A 25,844-nucleotide genomic window follows, 5' to 3' on the forward strand; every position below is an offset into this window, starting at 1 on the left:
TCTGAAAACAGCTTTTAGCCACTTAGCATATAACAAATATTTTAAGCATGAATATAAGTGGACAAAATTCATGTCCCTTTGGAGTTAACAATCTTTAAAAATTATCTTTAAAATTATTCATATGTAAATATAAAATCTATACTTAGGAAGCACAAGACCTTAAACATGCCTTTATAATTTTAAAATTTTTATCTTAAAATTTTTATTTTATATTTATTTTTGCCTATGTGTGTGCAAATAAACATCAGATGCTTGCATCACTCTGTGCATCTAGATTACATAGGCAGCGTGGGAATTGAACCCTGGCTGGCAGGCTTTGCAAGTGAGTGCCTTTCACTGCTGAGCCATCATCTTCCCATTCCACTTTAAAATTTCTAAAGATATATTTTATTTATTTATTTGAAAGAAAGAGGCAGAGAAAGAGAGAGAGAGAGGAGGGAGTAAGTGAGAGAGGGAGGGAGGGCATGTCAGGGCCTCCAGCCACTGCAAATGAACTCCAGATGCATGTGCCATATTGTGCTTACATGGGTACTGGGGAATTGAGTGTGGGGCCTTAGGCTTTACAGGCAAGCACCTTAAACCATCTCTCCAGCCTTGTTTTTCTTTTCTTTTCTTTTTTTTTTTTGAGGCATGGTCTTACTGACTTGGGGCTTTGTACCTCAGGCTGCCCTCAAACTCAGAGATTCTCCTACCTCAGCCTCCTGAGTGCTAGACTGAAAGGTGTGAGTCACCACACCTAGCACCTTTATAATTTTTTAAATTCATTGTTTATTTCTAAGGCTAATGGACGATTTGAAGTGGGCAAGAAAATCTGTTTGAGCATCTCAGGACATCATCCTGAAACTTGGCAGCCTTCATGGAGTAGTGAGTATAAATACAGAATACAAGCTGAGTAACACTTTATTCAGTTACTAAATACTGCAAAATATAGCTTGGAAAAGCATCTGTATAAATTTTCAGTGGTCTCAAATTATCCAAAACAGCTTCAGTCTCAAGGTTATATTATAATCCTTTATAATGAAATGAATAAAGCCTTTAAGTCTATAACTCTTGAAAGTAAATCTAGTTCCTTTACCAAAACAATTTTGATTGATGTTACTTTTTTGTTTCAGTAAGGACAGCATTACTAGCCATCATTGGGTTTATGCCAACAAAAGGAGAGGGAGCCATAGGTTCTCTAGATTACACACCTGAGGAAAGAAGAGCACTTGCCAAAAAGTAAGTTATCCATTTCATTTTTTGTTAGGTTCTGTATGCTGTTGGGTTAACAGTCCCTGTTTCTTATTTCATGAGTGGCCTTGGCTACAGGATCTAGTCTTATCATTGCTATTGTGCTATTGTAAAAATCCAGTTCTGTGGGTTGGGGAGATGGCTCAGTTGGAAGGAGTGCTTTCTGTACAAGCATGAGTTCCTGAGTTCAATTGCCAGAGCTCATGTAAAGAGTTAAAATAGCCATGCATGCACTGGTAACCCCAGTGAAGTAAAAACAAGAGGGTTGCTGGGGCTCTCTGAAAAACTGACCTCCAGGTTCAGTAACATTGTCTCAAGGAAATAAGATAGAAGAGCAATCAAGGATACTGACATACTTCTCTGACCTCTTCACGCATGTGCATAGGGTGTGTGCTTATGCATCTATAACTACACACAGATGTATATACCATCAACCCACACCAGATACTACACTGTATGTGTGTGTACATGTGCATACAGACACATACAGGAAAAAAGAAGAAAAGGGAAATCCAGTTCCTGTAATGTCCTTGAAGGGCACAGAATTTAGAAACCTGATTTTATTTACTTATTTATTTTGTGGTGTTGAAGGACTGAGTCTCAGGACATCAGCAGTGCAAGACACTCTTATCAGTGAGATACATCCCCAGTTCAGCTGTCTTGCTTGTCTTTAAAAAAATTTTTAATTAAGAACTTTAATATATGAGCATATTGCAAGTTGTTCACATTCCCACTGGGATGTACTCTTTTTTTTTTTTTTTTTTTTGAGGTAGGGTCTCACTCTAGCTCTGGCTGAACTGGAATTCACAGTGTTGTCTCAGGGTGGCCTTGAACTCATGGTGATCTTCCTACTTCTGCCTCCTGAGTGCTGGGATTAAAGGTGTGTGCCACCACACTTGGTTCTTTTTGTTTTTGTTTTTTGAGGGGGGGGGGTGTTACTCTAGCTCAGGCTGACCTGGAATTTGCTGTGTAGTCTCAGGGTGGCCTTGAACTCAGAGTGTTCCTCCTATGCCTGTCCTAGGAGACATTCTTTTTTTTTTATTTTTTTATTTTTTGTGGTTTTTTTGAGGAAGGGTCTCACTCTAACCCAGGCTGACCTGGAATTCACTATGGAGTCTCAAGGTGGCCTCAGACCCACAGTGATCCTCCTACCTTTGCCTTCCAAGTGCTGGGGTTAAAGGCATGCGCCACCGCACCCAGCTTAGGATACATTCTTATGTCCCCTTTCTCCCACCCCCATTCCACTAGGTTCCTCAGTGGTGTTTCAGTAATCACTGTGGGATCATGAATACACCAGTCAGTCCCTATAGGAGGATAGTACCTCAGAGTTCACTATCCTACCTTGTGGCTTTCACATTTTTCTGACCCTTCTCTTTTTTATAATGTTTCCTGAGTCTTGGAGGGCATGTTATAAGCATTCATTAGTATTGAACTCTCAGCAGCCTCTAATATTCTGCTTTGATGAGATTTTTTTTTTAACTTTTTTTTTTTTTTTTTTGGTTTTTCAAGGTAGGGTCTCACTCTGCCCAGGCTGACCTGGAATTCACTATGGAGTCTCAGGGTGGCCTCAAACTCACGGCGATCCTCCTACCTCTGCCTCCCGAGTGCTGGGATTAAAGGCGTGCGCCACCATGCCCGGCTTTCTTTTTTTATTAAGTTGATTTTTTTTTTTTAATTTTAGAGAGAGAAAGATACAGAAATAAGTAGGTAGAGAGAGAATGGGTGCTCCAGAGCCTCCAGCCACTGCAAATGAACTCTTAAGATGGGTGCACCCCTTGTGCATCTGACTTACGTGAGTCCTGGGGAGTTGAACCTGGGTCCTTTGGCTTTGCAAGCAAGTGCCTTAACCGCTAAGCCATTTCTCCAGTCCTTTGATGAGTTTCGAGTCTTCTCGGTGTCACCATCTCCCTGGAGGAGGTTCTCAGGCTAGTAGTTATACTTAAACCACCGCTTGCGTTGTAGTGTTTCCTGGGCCCTATCAGGTATGATAGACATGACTTGTCTCATGCTAGGCAGTCAGCTTTCCTTTCTTATCATTCTGATGTGTTTTGAGCCTCCCTGGTATTTGCTGCTATATGTAAAAAGCAGATTCTCTTGAGAGAGAAAATAGCATGGATCAAAGGGGATAAACTTAGGCATTTAGAAGGCTTTTTGATTAGCATAACCTCTCCTTTTGGCCAAAGATCAGTGGAAGCTTCCTCTAGGGTCTATGATCTCTGAAGTCATAGGTTTCTGGTTTTAAGTGTCAAGCATGATTATTCTCCCACTGAGTGGACCTCATATCCAGTCAAAGAGCAGTTGATTATCTCTAACCTATGTGCCACTATTGCATTGTTGGCTACATCTTGTCTGGCTGGTTGATTGTTGTAGTTTGCTTATTCATGCTGTTGGTGACTTTGATCCTCAGCAGCTCGCACAGTGCTTTCTAGCACTATGAAAGCCAGCTGGCAGGGAGGTGGCTCCATCTCAGTTTCAGGTTGATCTCTTACTGTCCTGTAATACCATAGGCTTGTGGCATCATCAACAATGGGGTCTTCTGCTTGGTTCTTTTTTTTTCTTTTTGGTTTTTCAAGACAGGTTCATTTTGGATATTTTATTTGAGAAGAAAGAGAGAAATATATCTATATATAGAGATACACAGACACACACACACACACACACTGGGGCCTCTTGCCACTGCAAACCAACAGGTGTATGTGCCACTTTGTGCATCTGCCTTTACATGAGTACTGGGGAATTGAACCCAGGCTGCCAGGTTTTGTAAACAAGTGCTTTTAACTGTTGAGATATCTTTCCAGTTCATCCATTTAGTTCTTGTGGGTAACCAAGCACTTTGGCAATGGTCTGCAATGTTTTGGAGGCCTCATGAACGTCTCTGACCAACAGCTGAGGTAACCCAATTCTGGCATTGGGAATTACCAGCAATGGCCTGTGGTTAAAGCTTTCTTCATACCTACAGGGAACTTCTGCCCACTGTTCCTCCCTGACTCTCTCTCTATGCATATCTTTTTTTTTTTTTTTTTTTTTGAAGGTAGGTTCTCGCTCTAGTCCAGGCTGACCTGGAATTCACTGTGTAGTCTCAGGGTGACCTCAAACTCATGGTAATCCTCCTACCACTGCCTCCTGAGTGCTGGGATTAAAGGCATATGCCACCACGTCCAGTTTATATGTGCATATCTTTTTAAGAAAGTCATATCTTTTTAAAATATTTTATTTATCGGATAGAGTATCTGATAGAGAGAGAGAAAGAGAGATTGGGGATGCCAGGGTCTCCAGCTGCTGCAAACAAACTCCAGACACATCTGGTTTATGTGGGCCCTGGGGAATCAAACTGGGGTCCTTTGTCTTTGCTGGCAAATGCCTTAACTGCTAAGCCATTTCCCCAGCCCAGAAAATCATATCTTTCAATTAGCTAGCAAAGAAATAGATTTCCATTGTACTGATTCATGCCATCATTAATTTGTTTATTGCCCCACTATCCACCCTCCTTTTCTCTCATTTCCCCCTATATTCTGTCTCTCCAAATTCCTGTCTACCATCCCCTCCTCTGTTCTTTCCTGCTTCTCTAAACCTCATTCTAGCTTCCTGATCAGTAGTACCAATGCTTGCAATTTATAAACAAATAAACTCTCCCATGTTATAATCTACAAATGAGAGAAAACGTCCAGCATTTGTCTTTCTGAGCCTGTGTAACCTCATTTAGTATAATTTTTTCCAGCCTCATCCATTTTACTGCAAGTTTCAATTTGTATGTTGCCTTTGGTAGGATGGCCATTGTTTCAGTCAGGTTCACATTGCTGGCAGAAAACACCTGACCAAGAGCAGCTTGTGGAGAAAAAAGGCTTCATTTTGCCTTGCAGACGTGAGGGGAAGCTCCATGATGGCAGGAGAAAACAATTGTATGAACAAAGGGCCTCCTGATGAACATCATGTTTACAACAGCAATAGGAGAATGTGCCAAACACTGGCAAGAGGAAGCTGGCTATAACACCCCTAAGTTCACTCCCAGCAATACACTTCCTCCAGGAGGCTACAATTCCCAAATTGCCACCAGCTGAGGACCTAGCCTTCAGAACATCTAAATTTATGGGGACACTTGAATCAAACTACCACAGCCATTTTCATGATATTAATGCTTCTGATCATCAACATGGCAAGTCTTTCCATCTTGCTAAGTTTCTTCAGTGTTTTAATGTTTCATTGTAGAGGTCTTTAACTTCCTTGGGTAATCATATTCCAAAAGATCTTTAATTTTTATGGTTATTATAGATGGGACTGCCTTCCTATTTCCTTTTCAGTATGTTTGTCATTGGTATTTATGAGGGCTGTTGATTTTTGTCTTTGCCCTGTTTGATCTGCCTCCCTCCCTCCATTCCCCCCCCCCCATATCTCTTTGCTTGCAAATAAATAAGTGAAAAAAATTTTTTTTTGGTTTTTCAAGGTAGGGTCTCACTCTAGCCCCAGCTGACCTGGAATTCACTGTGTAGACTCAGGGTAGCCTTGAACTCACGGCAATCCTCCTACCTCTGCCTCTCAAGTGCTGGGATTAAAGGCATGTGCCATCATGCCCAGCAAGAAAACTTTTTTAATATTTATTTTTATTTATTTACTTATTACAGACAGAGAGCAAATGGATATGCCAGGGCCTGTAGCTGCTGCAAATGACTCCAGATGCATATGCCACCTTGTGCATCTGGCTAACGTGGGACCTGGAGAATCAAACCTGGACCCTTAGGCTTCACAGGCAAGCGCCTTAACCAATAGCCTTCTTGCCAGCCCCCCCCCCTTTTTAAATATTTATTTTGGAAGTATTTTTTAAAATTTTTTGTTTATTTATTTATTTATTTATTTTTTAAAATATTTTTATTTATTTATTTGAGAGCGACAGACACAGAGAAAAAGACAGATAGAGGAGAGAGAGAGAATGGGCGTGCCAGGGCTTCCAGCCTCTGCAAACGAACTCCAGACGCGTGCGCCCCCTTGTGCATCTGGCTAACGTGGGACCTGGGGAACCGAGCCTTGAACCGGGATCCTTAGGCTTCACAGGCAAGCTCTTAACCGCTAAGCCATCTCTCCAGCCCTGGAAGTATTTTTTAAAAGAAAAATGAGATGTAATTCTGATGTGCTTTCCTTTGTAAGTAATGGATTTTTTTCTTGTACCTTTTTAAAAAATTGTTTTGTTTATTTTTATTTATTTATTTGAGCGCGACAGAGAGAGAAAGAGGAAGAGAGAGAGTGAGAGAGAGAGAGAGAAGAGAGAGTGAGAATGGGTGCGCCGGGCTTCCAGCCACTGCAAACAAACTCCAGACGCATGTGCCCACTTGTGTATTTGGTTAATGTGGGTCCTGGGGAATTGAGCCTTGAACCAGAGTCCTTAGGCTTCACAGGCAAGCACTTAACCACTAAGCCATCTCTCCAGCCCTTCTTGTACCTTTAAATACACTTTGTTTTCTGTGTTTAGTGTTTTAACGTGAGGAATTCTTCTCTGGTCCTGCCTTTTCTTTTGGACGAGCCTCATTTTAAAAATTCAGAAAATTTTCTTCTATACTTAAGTTTTTAAAAATTTATTTGGAGAGAAAGAGGTAAATAGAGAGAGAAATGAGTGTCCTAGTACTTCCAGCCACTGCATACGAACTCCAGACATATGTGCCACTTGTGTATCTGGCTTTCATGGGTACTAGGGAATCAAACCTGGGTCCTTAGGCTTCACAGGCAAGTGCCTTAACTGCTAAGTCATCACTCCAGCCCTTCTTCTATAATTTTTTTTAAGACATCTCTGTACCCTTGGAATAGAGAGTTTTTTTTTTTTTTTTCCCCTTGTTATATGCACATGATTGAATGTTTGGTCTTCTGATTACATTTAATTGTCTGTTGAATTCATTTGCTTATGTCCTCTTAAAATTCATCCTGCCGTCTGTTGAGTTCTTTTTTGTTTGTGCTTTTGTTTTTTGATATAGGCTCTCACTGTTGCCCAGGCTGTTCTGGAACTTACTCTGTAGCCTGGGCTTGCCTCAAACTCATGGTGATCCTTCTGTCAGCCTCCAAGTGCTGGGATTAAAGGTGTGTGCCTGCACACCCAGCTTCTGTTGAGTTCTTTTTGTTGATTCTCTTCCATTGCATTCAGTCGTTTGTTCATGGTCACATTAAATTTGATGAATATGCTTATAATTGTGTTTTGGAATTCTTTGTCTGGAGCTTCCTCTAAGTAGTTTTTACTGGAGTCTTCCATTATGGGACCAGGCATTCTTGGTGAGGATATCTTGTCTTACTAGTTTTACATTGGGGTTTGCCCACCTGGAATAGTCCCTTTGTCTTGCTGAGAATGCAGCAATAGTGGGGCCTGTGTTGAGTGGACTGGTCAGCCTTAATCTGGCTGCAGGTTTTGGTTGAGCACACTAGAAGATAAGCAGCATACTCCTTGTTTGGGCAGTCTCCACAGAGGTCTGGGCTTGGCATAGTGGGCAATGAGACCAGTGTGATCAGTGTAGGGCCTAATCTGGTTGTCTTTACTCAGGGTGGACACAGATGTGCCTGGGAGTGGGGATAGGGCCAAATAGGACTGATCCTCAATCCAGACATGCACATGTGGGTGGTGTACCCATGTCACTGAGTAGGCTTTGAGGAGAAGGTACACTCATATCAAAGCTGAGCAGCTATTCAGTGTGCTGGCAGTCTTGACATGGTTCTAAGATGTTATTTATATATTTTTTAACAGGTAATGAATAATATTCCAGTATGATTTAGTATAGAGGAAGATACCTCCTGCAAAACATTACTGGTCGTTTGTGCTGTTTAGATAGTATTAACCAGAGCAATTATTCTTTATTGTTAAATATATATTATTAGTTTTTGTATGCCTTAAACTCAGATTTTTAGCTTATTTTTAAATTTTATTTAGAATAGCATGGTGTATGTGTGTATTTTGAAGCAGTGAGTGAAAATGGGTATGCCAGAGCCTCTTGCGCAAGGTGGCCTTGAATTTACTACATAGCTGAGGCTAACCTTGAATTTCTGTCCTTCTGCCTCTTATCTCCCAAGTGCTGATATTGTAGGCATTTACCAACAATGCCTAGCACATAGAAGCCTTTAAAAAATGATTTTTCATTCAGCCATGGTAGCTAAACTATGCTTGTGAATAAACAAGCACATTCAGAATGAATTTTCTCTTTTAAGTTTCACCTGATTTTCATGTAAACTGAATATATTTTAAGGCAAATAAGTTGGATACAATAGATTCTCAGAGGGATATGGACAGCACAGTTGATTCTTGTGAAGCAAAAAATATCAAATATTAAATCAGTGCTACTTACATGTACAAATATTTTTATTATATGATGTTCCTTTAGAAACCTAGCATGTTCTTTAAGATCTTATTTGTTTATAAGAGTTTTTAAAAAATATTTTATATATTTACTTATTTTAGAGAAAAAGAGGCACCAAATGAGTGTGGGGGGGGGGGTCGGGAGATAGAATGAGAGAGAGAATGGGCACGCCAGGGCCTCCGGCCTTTGCAGATGATCTTCAGATGCATGTGCCCCCTTGTGCATCTGGCTTTGCAGGCAAATGCCTTAACCACTAAGCCATCTCTTCAGCCCTATTTATGAGGGTTTTTATCTTGAGAGATAAAGGCAGGTAGGGATAATTGGCTTGTCAGGGCTTCTATCCACTATAATGGAACTTCAGACGCATGCACCACCTTGTGACCTTGTGCATCTGGCTTACATAGGTACTGGGGAATCAAACCTGGGTCCTTAGGTTTCACAGGCAAGACCTTAACCACCAATCTACCTCTCCAGCCACTTAAGCTTTATTTATTTATTCAGGAGAGAGAGAATTGAGAATGGGTGTGCTGGGGCCACTGAGACTTAACTCCAAGATGCATGTGCCACTCCACGTATCTTGTTTTACACAGGTGCCTTGACCACTGAGCCCCCCAGCCCACATCTTGCCCAGATCTTAAGCTTTTTAGTTGTTCTAGAAGTAGTACAAAAAACTCTTTCTAAAAATGAAGTTCATTGCTTGTAATGACGATACATGCCCCAAATCCCAGCATTTGAGAAGCTGAGGCAGGCAGATTGGGGAGAAAAAAAAAAAAAAGACCTGCTTAGGCTACATAGCAAGACCCTGTCTCCATTTTTGGAGACAAAGATAAAATAAAGCAGTCCAGCCATTTAACTATGTATTCCATTTAAATATGTATTCTACATATTTATATATATTTTCTTGCAGCCATTTGCATCTTCATAGCCACTCTTGCGAGTTTTAGAGTAAGGTTTTTTTTAGGTGGGGAAGAGGGTTGAGACAGGGTCTCACTCTTAAACTTGAACTTGTGTGAGTCACCATGCCAGTGATTGAAAACAGGACCTTCAGGTACTCTAGGCAAACTATCAATGGAGTCACATCTCCAGCCTCTAGGTCATTTTTGGCTCCATCTAGAATACAAAGAGAATTATGGGAAAACAAATATATGTCAAGAAATGAGATTTATCTTGAGTCTGATCAGTAATAGATTGTCTTTAAAAAAAAAAAAAGATTTCTTTCTTTATTGTTATTTGTTTGAGAGAGAGCACCAGAGAGACAGAAAGCTGTACACAGAGAGAGAGTGAGTTTGGGTGTGCCAGTGCCTCCTGCCACAGCAAACTCACTCCAGGTGCATGTACCACTTTGTGCATCAGGCTTTACATGGGTACTGAGGAATTGAACCTAAGGCCATCAGACTTCACAAGCAAGTGCCTTTAACTACTGAGCCATCTCTCCAGACAGATACAATATTATTATTATTATTTGAGGTAGAATCTTACTCAAGCATAGGCTGATCTGGAATTCACTCTGTAGCCCCAACTGGCCTTGAACTCATAATGCTGCTCCTACCTCTGCCTCCCAGGTGTTGGGATATGATAGGCATGGACCATCATACCTGGGTCAATATTAGTATTTTTTTCACAAGTTTTTCCAAGTCTTCCAAATTGTACTGCTTTTTTTTTTTTTTTTAAAAAAAGTCATATTTGTGAATTTTTTTCAAGAAATAACAGTTCTATCTTTAATTGGCTTTTTTCCTGCTTTATAGTTTTTCTGAAAGAGCATTTGAGGGCTGAGAGATGGCTCTGAGGTTAAAGGATCTTGCTTGCAAAGCTTGCCAGTTGGGGTTCACTTCTCTAGTACCCACATTCATGTGTCTGGAGTTCATTTGTAGTAGCAAGAGGCCCTGGTGCACTTAGAATGCCTGTCTGTTTCAAATAAATACATCAAAGAGCTGAGAAGAAGTGACAGTTAAATGTTCAGCAATATATTTGATTGTTATTATTTTTTTCTACTTTCTCATTATCATATTCTTTCTTTTATCAGCAATAAATTTGAAAAACATAATTGAACTTTATATTGGATCTTTTTACAGGCTTTAAGTAGGCTATTTTGTGTTTTCTTGAGGACAGCATGATAGACAGTTGATAAATTTTGTCACTGTGTAGATCTTTGCATCATTTATTAAAAAAATGGAATTTAGGATCTTTAAAATTTTTTTAAATTTCTTATTTATTTCAGAGAGAGAGAGACAGACAGGCAGGCAGACAGATGGATAGAGAGAATGGACATGCCAGGACTTTCAGATGCATGCTGCAGATGCATTCTACATCTTATGCATCTGGCTTATGTGGGTCCTGGGGAATCGAACCTGAGTCCTTTGGCTTTGCAGGCAAGTGCCTTAGCCACTAAGTCATCTTTCCAGCCTGAGAGTCTGTTTTTTATTTTTTTTTTAATTCATTTTTTGTTTTTCCAAGGTAGGGTCTCACTCTGGCTGACCTGGAATTCACTATGTAATCTTAGGGGAGTCTGTTTTTTTTTTTTTTAATATCAATCTACCTCATATATTTATCTCATAACTATAATTGCTACCTTAATTTTCTAATTTACAGCCTGCAGATGGATGTGATATGAAATTTTTGTGTTCTTTTAGACATTTAGTGTTTGAATGTCAGTAAAAGGGAATTAACATTTAACTGTTGGGTTTATACTCATTGAACAAAGTTGTTTCCTACCAGATCACAAGATTTCTGTTGTGAAGGATGTGGCTCTACCATGAAGAATGTCCTGTTGCCTTTAAAATCTGGGAGTGATTCAAGCCAGGCTGACCAAGAAGCCAAGGAACTGGCTAGACAAATTAGTTTTAAGGTACTATAATTTCTAAACAAATTAAGATTGTTTACTCCTGAGTTCTAGGTCTTAAGGAAAACAACATAGTTCAATTGCAATAAGGTTTGATAAATATTTTCTATTAATAGAATACATAATTTATACTTATAATGGCATGTTACTATAGCAGTTAAAGGTAGGATTCTGCTATATAATGCCAGGTATCCAAATTTCAACTTTATATATATATATATATATATATATATATATATATATATATATTGTTTTTTGAGGTAGGGTCTCACTGTAGCCCAGGCTGATCTGGAATTCACTAAGGAGTCTCAGGATGGCCTTGAACTCACGGCAATCCTCCTACCTCTGCCTCCCACGTGCTGGGATTAAAGGCGTGCACCACTATGCCCGGCTTAAAATATATATTTTTTATTTATTTGAGAGAGAGAGAGAGAGAGAGAGAGAGAGAGAGAGAGAGGGAGAGAGAGAGAGAGAGGGAGAAAGAGAAAGGCAGGTAGAAAGAGAGAGAATGGGCATGCCAGGGCCTCTGGCTGCTGAAAAAGTAATAGGAGTATGACTACTCAAAATATTAAAATACTATAAAAATCTCAGGTTGGAGAGATGGCTTAGTGGTTAAGGTGCTTGTTTGTGAAGCCTAAGGACCCTGGTTCAATTCCCCAGGATCCATGTTAGCAAGATGCACAAGGGGGCGCATGCATCTGGAGTTCATTTGCTGTGGCTAGAGGCCCTGGCATGCCCATTCTCTCTTTCTATCTGCTTCCTCCTCTCTCTCAAATGAATAAATGAAATAGTTTTTAAAACATTATAGATCGTGTGGGGCTAGAGAGATGACTTAGCAGTTAAGGCACTTGCCTGTGAAGCCCAAGGACTCAGGTTCAATTGCCTAGTACCACATAAGCCAGATGCATAAAGTGGCACATGTGTCTGGAATTAATTTGCAGTAGCTAGAGGCCCTGGTGTGACCATTCTTTCTCTCCCTCCTTCTCTCTCTCTCAGTCTGCCTCTTTCTCTCAAATAAATAAATAAAATACTTTTTTAAGCTTCATAGATTGTGAACTATAGCTGTTGGTTTTGTTTCCCACCAAGGTAGCAACTCCTTGAGAACAGAGATTATCTATTCCTCTTCTTGTATCTAGCATGGTAGCTGATGCAAAAGTGCTTAAACATAGTGTCATTAAAATATATCATTAAGATAAATCCAGGAGAGAAAATGTAGGGTATGTGTTATTTGGTACACTTCTTTTTGTAATACTGCTCTTGGGTATATCTTATTTATAGGCAGAAATCAATTCATCTGGAAAGACTATTGCTGAGTCAGACTTAAACCACTCTTTTTCACTAAATGATGATATACCTACAACATTCCAGGGTGCTACAGCAAGCACATCGGTATGGTTTTTCTCTTTTATTGTACATCTGTGTCATTATAATTGTTTGTAATATGAATAGATACCTGATCAAACTTCTAAAAATTTTGTTTTTCCTAATAGGTAGGATTTTAGTTCAGCTATTCCTCTAATGAATTATAATGTCCTGAGCAAATTAATCTTTTCGGGCTTTTATTTTTGTTAAGTGGAACTGGAATAAATAATTTTTTTTTGTTTGTTTTTTGGGGTAGGGTCTCACTCTAGCCCAGGCTGACCTGGAATTCACTATGTAATCTCAGGGTGGCCTCAAACTTAACACAATCCATCTACCTGCCTCCCAGAGTGCTGGGATTAAAGGTGTGTGCCACCATGCCTGGCTGTTAATTTTGAAGTTCTGTTATCTCTCTAGAATTTAGTGGTTTTTTAAAAAGTTAGGCTTATGTCTGGGAATGTGACCTGCTTAGCATGCACAAAGCCCTGAGTTTTGCCTCCAGCACCATGGAAACTGAGCGTAGTGGTACATGACTGTTAATCCTAGCATTTCAGAGCTGAAGATAGGAATATCAGGAGTTCAGGGTCGTCCTATTCTCATCGCAACAAGTTTGAGGCCAGCTTTGGTAAATGAAACCCTAATTCCAAAATAAAACAGGTTTTTTTTTGTTGTTGTTGTTTGTTTTATGAGAGAGAGAAAGACAGAATGAATTGGCACACTGTGGCCTCCAGACATGTGTACCATCTTGTGTGCATGTGTGACCTTATGCACTTGTGTCACCTTGTGAGTCTGGCTTCCATGGGATCTGGAGAGTTGGATATGGGTCTTTAGGCTTCATAAGCAAATACCCTAACTGCTAAGTCATCTTTGTAGTCCTCAAATAGTTAGTTTTCACATAGTGCTAGAGTTAGTCTAAGTAGACCAAACATATTAACTATTTTCTAAGTAGATAGTATTTCTGACAGGTTTATTAGACTAAGGCATTGGTTTGATAATTACTTGGAACCAAAAGTTCTCCTTAGAATTGTCTGTCCAGTACACTGGTCACATATGGCTGTCTAAATTTAAATTCAGTCAAAATTAAGTAAGAGTCAGATTTTATTTATTCAGGCACAGTAGCTATGTTCCAAGTATTTTATAGGCACATATGGCTACAGGTTACTGTTTAGAAGCATACACAAAAAAATTGATTCTCATTACATAGTTCTATTGGACAGTATTGCTTGGGTGTTTCTGTGGGTGTTACTTGTGCCATGACCTTATGATGTAGGATTTTGGGGTTCAGAACAGGGCTATGCACCTCAACTTTTGGGTTCTTATCCTATTTTAGCAAAGGGTTTATAAAATGGACTCTTGAGAAAGGTAAATTATGAGTGAAGAAGTTTATTTAGGGATAAATTGTGGATTATGTGGATTATTATTGTAGGGGCAATTAAAAGCCACAGAGGAGGCTAGTCAAGCCAGAGGAGACTTCTCCTTGTTTTGCCTGGCTAGAAAGACAGAGGGGAGACAGACAGAATCTCCATGACAGAGAAATTTCTAGGGATAAAAGGGCTCTGGAGTGTGTGTATGTGGGAGGGGGTATACACCCACATGTGGAAGGCAAAGCATAAGAAACAAAAGATTTCCTTCAAGTAAAAGACCAGAGAAGATGAAGAAATAGTGAAGGTAGCCAGGTATGGTGGCACATGCCTTTAATCCCAGCACTCAGGAGGCAGAGGTAGGAAGATCACCGTGAGTTTGAGGCCACTCTGAGACTACCTAGTGAATTCCAGGTCAGCCTGAGCTAGAGTGAGAGAGTGAGACCCTAACTCGAAAAACCAAAAAAAAAAAAAAAAACAAAAAAAAAAAACGTATAACTAGGGGCTAGAGAAGTGGCTTGGCATTTAAAAGGCTTTTGCTGGGCTGGAAAGATGGCTTAGTGGTTAAGGCCCTTGCCTGTGAAGCCAAAGGACCCAGGACCCACATAGGCCAGATGCACAATGGGCACATGCGTCTGGAGTTCATTTGCATTGACTACAGGACCTGCTGTGCCCATTCTATCTCTGTCTCTCTCTATATATATCTCTGTCACTTTCTGCTTACAAATAAATAAATCAAAAAATTATTTAAAAGGCTTTTGCTTGCAAAGCCTTACTGTCTCTTTTGATTCTCTAGTACCCATGTAAAGCCAAGTACACAAAGTAGTGCATGCATCTGGAATGTGTTTGCAGCGGCAGGAGGCCCTGGCATGCCGATACTTTCTCTCTGTCCTTGAACACAAATTAACAAAAATATGTTTTTAACATATGACCAAACTGTGTAAGTTTTTTTTTAATATTTTGGTTTTTTGAGGTTAGGTCTCACTTTAGTCCAGGCTGACCTGGATTTCACTATGTAGTCTCAAACTCCTACATATCTGCCTCCTGAGTGTGATTTTTTTTTAGGGGAGGGGTTGGTTTGATTGGCTGAGTAGCCATATATTACTCCCCACTCTAGTTTGTAGAGGACTTTTGAGGGTCACAAAATTAAAAAAGATGCTAACCAAAGATCTGCTTTTAGTCCAGGAATAGCTTACCATAAAGTGGAGTGAATATTCTTTGAGTGGCTTTTGCCTCTGCTAAGAGTGAATAGGCAGAGAAAAATTGTTGGAATAAGGGGAGAGGGTCTTTCAATGGACATATGATGGGAATTAAAAATGGAGGTATGGGGAAAAAAACTGAGTAGATGAATTTATTTATTTTTTTTTAATTTTAATTTATTTTTTATTTATTTTTTTCTCAATTTTATTAAACATTTTCCATGATTATAAAAAATATCCCATGGTAATACCCTCCCTCCCCCCTTTTCCCCCTTGAAATTCCATTCTCCATCACATCCACTCCCCATCTCAATAAGTCTCTCCTCTATTTAGATGCCATGATCCTTCCCTCCTCTTATGATGGTCTTGTGTAGGTAGTGTCAGGCACTATGAGGTCATGGATATCAAGGCTAACTTTTTGTCTGGAGGGAGCACGTTGTAAGGAGTCCAACCTTTCCTTTGGCTCTTACATTGTTTACACCACCTCTTCTGCGTAAGAACCTGAGCCTTGGAAGGTGTGATTGAGATGTTACTCCGTACTCTAGTTACATAATAATTAATATGGAATTTACAGTTTAGTCGTATGAGCCTGAATTTGAGAGGAGTTTTTTGATCCCGCTTGACCTTCCATTGTGGCCAGTAATCCTCAGCCTCAGCTAGTGGATCTACTGGTTGGATGTGGGTGTGATGAATCCAAGTGGCAATTCTGTCCACCTTCACAGCAGTAGGTGTGGTCAGGATAATGATGTAGTGTCCCTTCCAGCGGGGTTCCAATGTCTTCCGGTGATGGTGGTGAACCATGGATTATAACCATGAGTCGGTTGGGGGGGGGGGGGCCCAGTCTCATCTATGGCCTTCAGCCTTGGCCATACCTCTTTATGAGTTCTAGCAAGAGATTGAAGAGATTCATGCAATTGTTGATTATCAAATTCAGCAATCAACTCTGCTTTTAAGTCAGGCAGAATTGGGGGTGATGTTCCAAACATTATTTCATAGGATATTAAGCCTATCATGGAGGCTGTGTTTTGCACCCTATAGAGGGTAAAGGGAAGGAGAGATACCCAGTCCCTGTCAGTCTCCATGGTTAATTTAGTAAGGGTCTCCTTTAGAGTCCTGTTCATTCTCTCTACCTGTCCTGAGCTTTGGGGTCTGTAAGCACAGTGTAATTTCCAATTTGCCCCCCAAAATCTTAACAACTTCCTGTGTTACCTGAGAGATAAAGGCTGGTCTATTGTCTGAGCTCAAAAGAGCAGGCATTCCATACCTGGGATGTCTTCTAGGATTTTCTTAGTTACCACTTGAGCTGTTTTATGCTTGGTGGGGAAAGCATCTTTCCATCCTGAAAAAGTATCTACAAAAACTAAAAGATATCTATAACCATATTTGCCAGGTTTTACCTCAGTAAAGTCCAATTCCCAGTGTGCTCCGGGCTTGGAACCTTGTAAGCGTGTCCTATCTCCTTTAGGATGATTGTTTGCATTAGTCATTTTACAACTTAGGCATTTGTTAGCAATTTCTTCAATTTGAGATCTTAAATTGAGTATTTTGAGGTGATTATGTCTGTCCGCTTTGTGCCCAGATGTGTAGATTGGTGCAAGCGTTGGAGAAGTTGCTGAGCCAGGTCTGTAGGAAGGATCAACTTACTGTCCCCACTTTTGATCCAATCTCCAACACTCTCTTGTGTTAAAGGCCATTTACTAATTTGTTTAGTGTCCTCCTTTGAATACACTGGAGTATCAGGTAAAGTTAGGGGTACTGGGTCCAGTAATAGAGTCAATACCAGTTCAGTATCTAGGGTGACCCTCTTAGCAACTTCATCTGCCCTCATATTTTCTCTGGCCCCTGGAGTATAATTTCTTTGGTGGCCAGGGCAATGCATAACGGCCAGTGTAGAGGGCAACCATAGGGTGGTCAACAAGTCCAGAATTTGCTATTTTTAATTGTCTTTCCTTCTGCTGTGAGGAGGCCTCTCTCTTGATAGATAGCCCCATGTACATGGGTGGTTGCAAAGGCATAGAGGCTCTCTGTATATACATTCAGCTTCTTGCCTTTGCCTAATTGCAAAGCCTTTGTCAAAACAATAAGCCCCGCCCATTGTGCAGAAGTCCCTTTAGGTAATGCTGCCACCCAGACAGTTTCTGTTTCACTCACCACAGCAGCCCCACATACCTTTGTCCATTTTTCATGAAACTGCTGCCAACTGTGTACCAAGTCACTTCAGCATCTGGTGGGGGCTTGTCAGTTAAGTCTTCTCCTATGTTGTGAAGCCAACTCAGGATCTTGGCACAATCATGGAGGGGTACCTCCACATCTGGGTCCGGCAACAAGGTGGCAGTGTTCAGGGATGTGCTGAGAATGAACTGTATCTGTGGTGGATTTAAAAGCAAACTTTGATAATGAGTTATGTGGGCATTACTCATCCATCAGTTGGGGGGGTTGTTTGAGAACTCCCTCTATGGTGTGGGGAGTGACCACCTGCAGTTCCTGTCCTAATGTTAATTTATTGGCATCTTTTATCAGCTGGGCTGCTGCTGCTGCTGCTATTATTCTTAGACATGGTGGCCATCCTATTTCTACAGTATCCAGTTTTTTGATAAGTAGGCAACTGGCCAATTCCAGGGTCCTAGTGACTGAGTTAAAACTCCTTCCTCTTGTCCACATAGAGGCTAAAGGGCTTGTTAATGTTGAGTAGCGCCAGCGCAGGTACAGTCAGCAGTGCTTGTTTTCTTTCATTACATGCCTGATCTTGGGCTGAAGTCCGTTGGAAAGGACTCCCTTCTTTGGTCAGTTCATATAGGGGCCTGGCTTTTTCAGCAAACTCAGGGATCCATAAACGGCAAACCCCAGTGGATACCAGGAACTCATGTACTGCTCTGTGGGGTGGTGGGAGTTGGTATACTTAATAGTCTTTTTTTCTGGCCTGGGATAGCCATCTTTGCCCATAAGAACATATCCCAGATATGTTACTTCTCTTAAACAAATTTGAGCCTTTTTTGGCGGAAGCATGATACCCCAAGTCTCCCAAGGTTGTTAGTAAATCCTCTGTACTTGCTTGGCAAGCCTGTGCTATATCTGTGGTTATTAAAATCTCATCAAGATATTGCAACAAAGTCAAATGTGGGTGCAGTTGGCAGTACTCACCCAGCTCTTCATGGAGAGCCTCATCAAACAGGGTTGGCGAGTTTTTGAATCCTTGGGGTAGCCATATCCAGGTTAATTGTCCATTAAACCCTCGTTCAAAGGCAAATAGTGGCTGGCTTTGTGCTGCCAGCAGCAGGCTAAAGAAGTCATCTTTAAGTCCAAAACAGTATACCATGCTGTGGAGAGAGACAAGGAGCTCAAGAGTATGTAGGGGTTTGGCCCTGTTGCGTGGGTATCCATCACCTGTTTGTTTACCTCCCTTAGGTCCTGGACAGGCCTGTAATCCCTGGTATGTGGTTTCTTTACCAGTAGGAGTGGAGTGTTCCATGCAGGGAACAAGCACCCCAAGGTCTTAGAGTCACCTAATATGAGGGGTTATTCCTATATGAGCTTCTCTTGACATGGGGTATTGTCTCACCCTGATAGAGTTGCTCCGGGCTTTAACTCCACCCAAATGGGCAGGTGATTTGGAGGCTAGTACCATCCCTCCTGTTTCTGTCCAGGCCTCAGGGAACTTTTACTTTTTTTAAAAAAAATTTAATTTATTAGTTTTCTTTTCAGCAAATACAAGCAGTTTGGTACCATTGTTTAGGCTCATCCATGATCTACCCCCTCCCAATGGACCCTCCTTGTTGATGTAAATGGGTCGTGCATTGTGGAGTTAGCCCACAGTTCTTGGTACGATAAATGTCTCTGCATATCGTGACCCAACATGTGACTCTGACATTCTTTCCGACCCCTCTTCCGCAAAATTTCCCTGAGCCATGCTGGGTTTATTTTTGGTCTGCTTCAGTGCTGAGGTGTTGGGGGCCTCTGAGGCTCTGGCTCTCTGATTTGGTAGGAGTTGATTTTTCTCTGTGTTGGTCTCCTTCTCCTTTGTGCTGGTATCTGGTTCATCAGGAAAACATCACCCTTGCTTGTTTTGCCAATTTTCCTTACTTTCAGTCAGGCGCTTTTTGAGGTATGATGGGGCAGCTCTCTCCTTAGGATCTACATCTATCTGAAAAAGAGAAGCAGATTCTCCAACAGAGAGTAAGTTAGCACCCGGAAAATTGAGATAACACTTACTTTTTTGATAGAGAGTTTAATAGGTGTAGGCCCTCTTGTACCCCATGATTGATGGTAGCTTGATATTGTAGAGTGGGTTTATGTTTGGATAAGGCTCTGACTTGTTTCCCAGCTCCAGCTATGGGTCCTGTACCACTGAGGGGATCAGTTAGCCAAATCAAGAGCAGTTGGTTCCCCACCATGGCTGTGTGCCATTATTGCACTTGTGTGGACATCACACCAGTTTATTTGTTGCTAATTGGGTTAGACCATGAGTTGCTTGGACAGATATTGGTCATTTCCCCCAGTTGCCCATGTAGCACCTTCTGGCACTAGACACACTGACTGTCTGGGGACTGACTCTCTCCTGGCTTCCACCCATGCCGTTCCATTTTACGTGTCAGCTGCGTATGGAGTCTTCAGCAATAGGGTCTTACCACTGACCTTTGGTGGGTCATCAAGTACTCTGACAGAAGTCTGTCATTGTTTTAGGAAACCTTGTAGGTTTCTCTGATCAAAAGCTCATTGTGGATGATAGCCCCATTCTGGTAGTGGGAGTTACAGGTCAGTGCCCACTAAGAAAATGAGGAAAAAAATAACTAATGTACAAGATTTAGAGCATGGGGAGTGGGAGAGGGAGGGATGGGAAGATGTAGAAGATTTAGGTTAGTCTTGATCCTACCCTCTCCAGTGTCTTGTGGTTCAGGTGTTTCCTGTAAGGGTCTAGTGAAGGTTCAGCCATTTGGTCTGCCTTTTAGGAAGTAGAATTTTATGGTAGCATTGCCGTTTGGGTCCAGATTAGTGTTTCTCACCCCTTCGATGCCCTCCCCTCCCTCCCTACCCATCCTAGTGTCTAGTCCATGAGTTGCTTGCTGGGTATGTAAGGTATCTTGGGTAGATTCAGGTTAGGTGTTGTAGATGAGTGAGACTATGTGTCGATTTTTTTTTCTGTGATTGGGTAAGTTCACTAAGAATGATATGTTCCAGGGTCAACCATTTTTCCTCAAATTTCTTTGTGTCATTTTTTCTTACTGCTGTATAGAATTCCATTTTGTAGATATACCACATCTTAATTATCCATTCTTCTAGTGATGGACATCTTTGTTGATTCCAGCCCTTAGCTATTGTGAATTGAGCCGCTACAAACATGGTTGAGCAAATCTCTCTGGCCTATGGTTTGAAGGTTTAAGGGTATAACTGGGTCTGTTGGTATCTCTATAGTCAGGTTTTCAGGAGTCTCCATATTGCTTTCCAAAGTGGTTGTACCATCCTACATTCCCACCAACAGTGAATGAGTGTTCCTGCTTCTCCACATCCTCACCAGCATTTATTTTCATTTGATTTTTTGATGTTGGCTATCCTTATTGGGGTAAGGTGGAATCTCATAGTTGTTTTAATTTGCATTTCTCTGATGATTAGGGATGATGAACATTTTCATAAGTGTGTGTTTGCCATTTGTATTTCTTCCTCTGTGAACTGCCTGTTCATCTCTGTGCTCCATTTTGTGAGTGGGGTGTTTGTCTTCTTATTGTTTAGAATTTTGAGTTCTTTGTAGATTCTAGAGATTAGGCCTCTATCAGTTGGATAACCTGCAAATATTTTCTCCCATTCTGTGGGTATTCTATTGGCTTTGCTTATTATATGCTTGTCCTCAGGGAACTTTTGAAACCATTCAGCATTGTCCATCATGGGACTTGGTTGTTGGTAGAGTCTATATTCATCTTCTAGCTGCATTGTTAATATTTGCACCGGGTGCCCATTTCTATCGGTAAGATGAGGCCCATTCAGGTCAAAAGAACTTTGAGCTCCTATTTTGATTAGTAAGTCTTTTCCCAGTAAGGGGTAGGGAAATTGAGGTATGACCATAAAGGAATGGGATACCTGGCCTGTGCCAAGGTCCACTGTTCTTCGGGTAGTCCATGAGTACTGATTCATACCAGTGGCTCCTTGCACCCACAACTTTTTATTTGATAGTTTTCCTTGGGGCTGCCCCAGTATCTATTAAAAAATTAATAGGCATCCCCTTCACTCTTAAGGTTACCCTGGGCTCAGGAAGGAGGGTCCAAACCCCTTCTCACTTAGTCATCAAGCCCTTCTCATTCCAGGGCATGCACCTGCTCTGAGTGGCTGTTTTTCTGAGGAGTCTTTTAGAACATTCTTTTACCCAATGTCCCATCTCTTTACACTGGTCACGTTGAAGTTTGGGCCTTTCTTGTGAAGGTCCCCTCTTACCTTGCTCTCCTGCAAGTTTTTTGTATTGCCAGCGTTAGGTATCAGGGTATCCCTGGTGGCTGCCAGAAGAATCTTGGTCAAATTGTGGTACTTTTTTCATTTGCTGAGGCAATGGCTCGGGCTTGGCATTCCTCGGGACTCTCTCTCTGTTGTTATATATGCGTTCTGCCAGTGCCACTAGCTCCTGTAAACTCAATATCTGCTAGTCTGTCCAGTTTTTGAATCTTCCTCCTTATATGTGGGGCTGCCTGGTTAACAAAACTGAGAATAACTGCTGTCTTATTTTCTGGCAGCTCTGGGGCCATAGGAGTTTATGTACGATGCACCTCCATGAGACTTTCCAGAAAAGCGGCAGGAGTCTCATCTTTACCTTGCTGCAGCTCACTAACCTTAGCCAAATTAGTGGGACGCCTAGTGGTGGCCCTGAGACCCACCCCCCTCGTTAGAGTCCGGTGGTACACCCGGAGTTTCTCCTTACATGCTGCCATGTTGAGTCCCAGTCTGGTCTAGTCAAAGGAAAGAAGGTATCAATGATAGCTTGATTTTTGGTGGGGTTCCCATCCACGCCCGGGTTCAGTCTGGATTTTCTCTCTTTCCTCTGTAGTGAAGAGAATCTGTAGCAATCATCCCAAGTTGGTAGGTGGGTAAAAATAATAGAATCCAAAAGATCAATAAGCCCCTGTGGTTTCTCTGAGAATTTAGGAGTTTGCATTTTCCAGTTTATATAGATCACTAGTGGCGAATGGCCAGTAGTGATGTGGTTGGTTTCCATCGTGGTCTGGGGCCCCATAACCAAGAGGGGAAACACTGGACTCTAGGTCTGGGACTTGACTCCAAGGGGCCCTACTACAAGTGTGGGGAGGGCTTTGTATGGGTGGAGGTTGGGCTGCTGATGGCGGGTCTTGAGGTTGTGGTCCTGCAGGTGGAGACAGGTTTATAGGTAGGGTAGGGTAGGGAGGAGGAAAGATTAATTCTTCCTCCTGTGAATTTGGAAGCACAGGATACAGGGGAGTGGAGGGGGAAGAGGAAGGGAAGTCATTTGATTTATTCTTCGTCTTTACTGCCGAAATAGTGGTGGTCTCCTTTGGAGGGGGAAGAAAAGGTGTAACCCAAGAGGGAAGGTCTTCCACCAGGTCACGCCAAACCAGAATATAGGGGATTTGGTCTGAATAGCCAGGAAGTCCCTGAAAGATGTTTTCCTGCACTCGCTGTATGATCAGTAAGTGGAAGGTGTCCTCTAGTGGCCAGCCCGTGTTAAAGGTGGGCCATTCACTCCTGCAAAGGGTGATGAGTTAACTTTTCTTTATCTCTACATTTAGGTTATGTTATGAGCCCTAACTTTAATGTCCTGAAAATGGTCCGTCAGAAAGTGAGGTAGTCTGTGTCTGTCCCATTTGTCCAATAACACAAACAGTAGTTCCAACAAAGAAAAGGAAAAAGAGACAGCAAAGGAGTTCAGCTGACCAGTAACTACAAAACTGAAACTCAGACTGTGGCTTCTTGCTGTTCCGCAGTAGTGACCCGTGTTGCCTCTGCAAATCTATCGGAGAATGAAATCCCCCTCAGGTGGGCCTGGGGCACCCAGGACCCACTGTCCAGACAAAGGGCCCTCCAGGGGCGCGTCTGCCCAACCACAATTTTCTGATGAATGGAAGGACAGAGAACAGATTTTCAGAGAAGACAAAACACAAAAACACACTTACCAACTGGCGACCTGAGGTCCACATGTTGGGGGAGGTCCTCAGGATCTCTGGGGGAATCCTAGAGGAGCCCCCAAATGTTATGCCCAGTTCTCGGCACCCCCAGGAGAACCAAACATGCACGCAAAGGCAAGGAGCTTTATTTCGGGCTTAAGCTCAGACTCTTGACACCAGTGCAGTGGATCCATACAAGAGCCCCAGATAGCAGGAAGGTAGGATTTTTATAGGGTTTTGAACAAAGAAGAGGGGGATGGGTACATGATTGGTTGATTTAAACAGCAACTGTACTTGTACTCTTCTGATTGGCTTAGGATATTGGCAGGTAAAGTTGGCGGGCTAGGGGAATTCCAGGCATCTCCATTGTGATTGGTTAAGCAAGCAGCAGTAACATTTGCATGTTTCTGATTGGCAGATGGTACAAGTCTTGGGCAAGCTTCAGGCATGTCCTGGGCATGTCTATCTTTCCTTAACCATATGTCAGGACAGTTGCCCTCTGCTGAAGTGGAAACTTGAAACTTAGGCCTAGCCAGGGCGATGCCCTATTGAAGCGTGTCATGGCGTCAGTTTAGTTTCTGGGTCTTTCAGTGAGGCTTTTATTTTATGATCTTAGAAGGTTTGAGCACCACCCAAGATAAAATGGTGGGCATGCTATTTGAGTACAGGAGGTTTTTTTTTTTTTTTTTTTTTTTTTTTTTGAGGTAGGGTCTAGCTCTACCCCAGGCTGACCTGGAATTCACTGTGCAATCTCAGGGTGGCCTTGAACTCTGGTGATCCTCCTATCTCTGCCTTCCAAATGCTGGGATAACAGGTGTGCACCACTACCAGAGAAAAAATTTTTAGAACACCAAGTTCAGGTCTCCTTCCCTTTTTCTTTGTCGATTGAGTATTCATGCATGTATAATCTTTTCCATATGTTACATTTATGTTTCTTTTCTTGTTTTTGAGGTAGAGTCTCAGGTTGGCCTCAAACTCACAGTGAACCTTCTACCTCTGTTTCCTGGGTGCTGGGATTAAAGGCGTGTGCATCTTTAATTCTTAATAAAGACATTCGTCTGAGTTTATCCCTTCCCCAAAATGGCACATGGGCTTTAGCCTGCTTGCTGAGCTGTTAACGATTCTCTACTTTAACCCTTCAGTTTTAGAGGGTTGTATGTGAGGACTTAAGGAGGCCCTGATAAGGGGACACCAGCATGGCCTCAGTGTCTCCTGCTTATCCCTAGCTGGGCCTAAGCTGACTTTAAGGTACCCTTGTCTTGAAAACGGACTGTCTTATATTTATTTCTTACATTAGTTCTAATTATTTATTTTATAAATCATTTTTTAAAATATAGAGCCATTCTGTTACTGAAGGTGGTAATTTTTTTTCATCTATCAGGATAATCTCTTAGTATTATGATGCATTTCTCTTTGTTATACTTTAAATCTGTCAGGTGCTCTTGTTGTATTTTATTTTTATTTATTTAATTAGTTGAGAGAGAAACAGAAAAAGAGGCAGACAGAAAGAGAAAGAATGGGCACATCAGGACCTTCAAATGAACTCCAGATGCATGTGCTACTTTCTGCATCTAGCTTATGTGGGTACTGGTCAATTGAACCTAGGCCACCAGGCTTTGCAAGCAAGTACCTTTAACTAGTGATCAGTCTTTCTAGTCCCCCTTGTTACATTTTATAGTTATATTTATCTTAATTAATTTTATGCTTATTATTTTATATCTCAGAATCTAAGTTCCTTAAGAATCAGGTTTAGGGCTGGAGAGATGGCTTAGCAGTTAAGTGCTTGCCTGTGAAGCTTAAGGACCCCGGTTCGAGGCTTGGTTCCCCAGGTCCCACGTTAGCCAGATGCACAAGGGGGCGCACGCATCTGGAGTTCGTTTGCAGAGGCTGGAAGCCCTGGTGCGCCCACTCTCTCTCTCTCCCTCTATCTGTCTTTCTCTCTGTGTCTGTCGCTCTCAAATAAATAAATAAAAAATTTAAAAAAACAGAATCAGGTTTATGTCTCTAATTATTGGCTTAGTACTTTTAAAAAAATTTTATTTTATTTGAAAGAGAGAGAGAGAATGGGTGTGCCAAGGCCTTCAGCTGCAGCAAATGAACTCCAGAAGCATATACATCTGGCTTACGTGAGTCCTGAGGAATCAGCACTGGGTCCTTTGGTGTTGCAGGCAATTGCCTTAACTGCTAGCCATTCCTTCAGCTTTTTTTTTTTTTCTTTCTTTTTGAGGTAGGGTTTCACTCTAGCCCAGGCTGACCTGGAATTCACTACATACTCTCAGGGTAGCCTCAAACTCATGGCGATCCCCCTAACTCTGCCACTCAAGTGCTGGGATTAAAGGTGTATGCCACTATGCCCGTTGGTTTTGTACTTCCATATAGTAGGTGGTCAATATGTATTTGTTGATTGAATAAAATAATTT

The 25,844-nt window shown here is 41.6% G+C and overlaps 1 protein-coding gene across 1 annotated transcript in view; it reads left to right on the top strand.

Annotated features, from left to right (window-relative positions):
* Ube2j1 (ubiquitin conjugating enzyme E2 J1) overlaps positions 1–25,844 on the top strand; it is an 87,738-nt gene that overhangs the window by 13,573 nt on the left and 48,321 nt on the right. Inside the window, exons 6-9 of the mRNA XM_045155553.1 lie at positions 780–864; positions 1,113–1,218; positions 11,268–11,397; positions 12,670–12,780. Coding sequence (XP_045011488.1) covers positions 780–864; positions 1,113–1,218; positions 11,268–11,397; positions 12,670–12,780 — 432 coding nt within the window. The remainder of the gene's footprint in view (positions 1–779; positions 865–1,112; positions 1,219–11,267; positions 11,398–12,669; positions 12,781–25,844) is intronic.

Source organism: Jaculus jaculus, chromosome 7 (assembly GCF_020740685.1).
Source record: "Jaculus jaculus isolate mJacJac1 chromosome 7, mJacJac1.mat.Y.cur, whole genome shotgun sequence".
Taxonomy (NCBI): Eukaryota; Metazoa; Chordata; class Mammalia; order Rodentia; family Dipodidae; genus Jaculus; species Jaculus jaculus.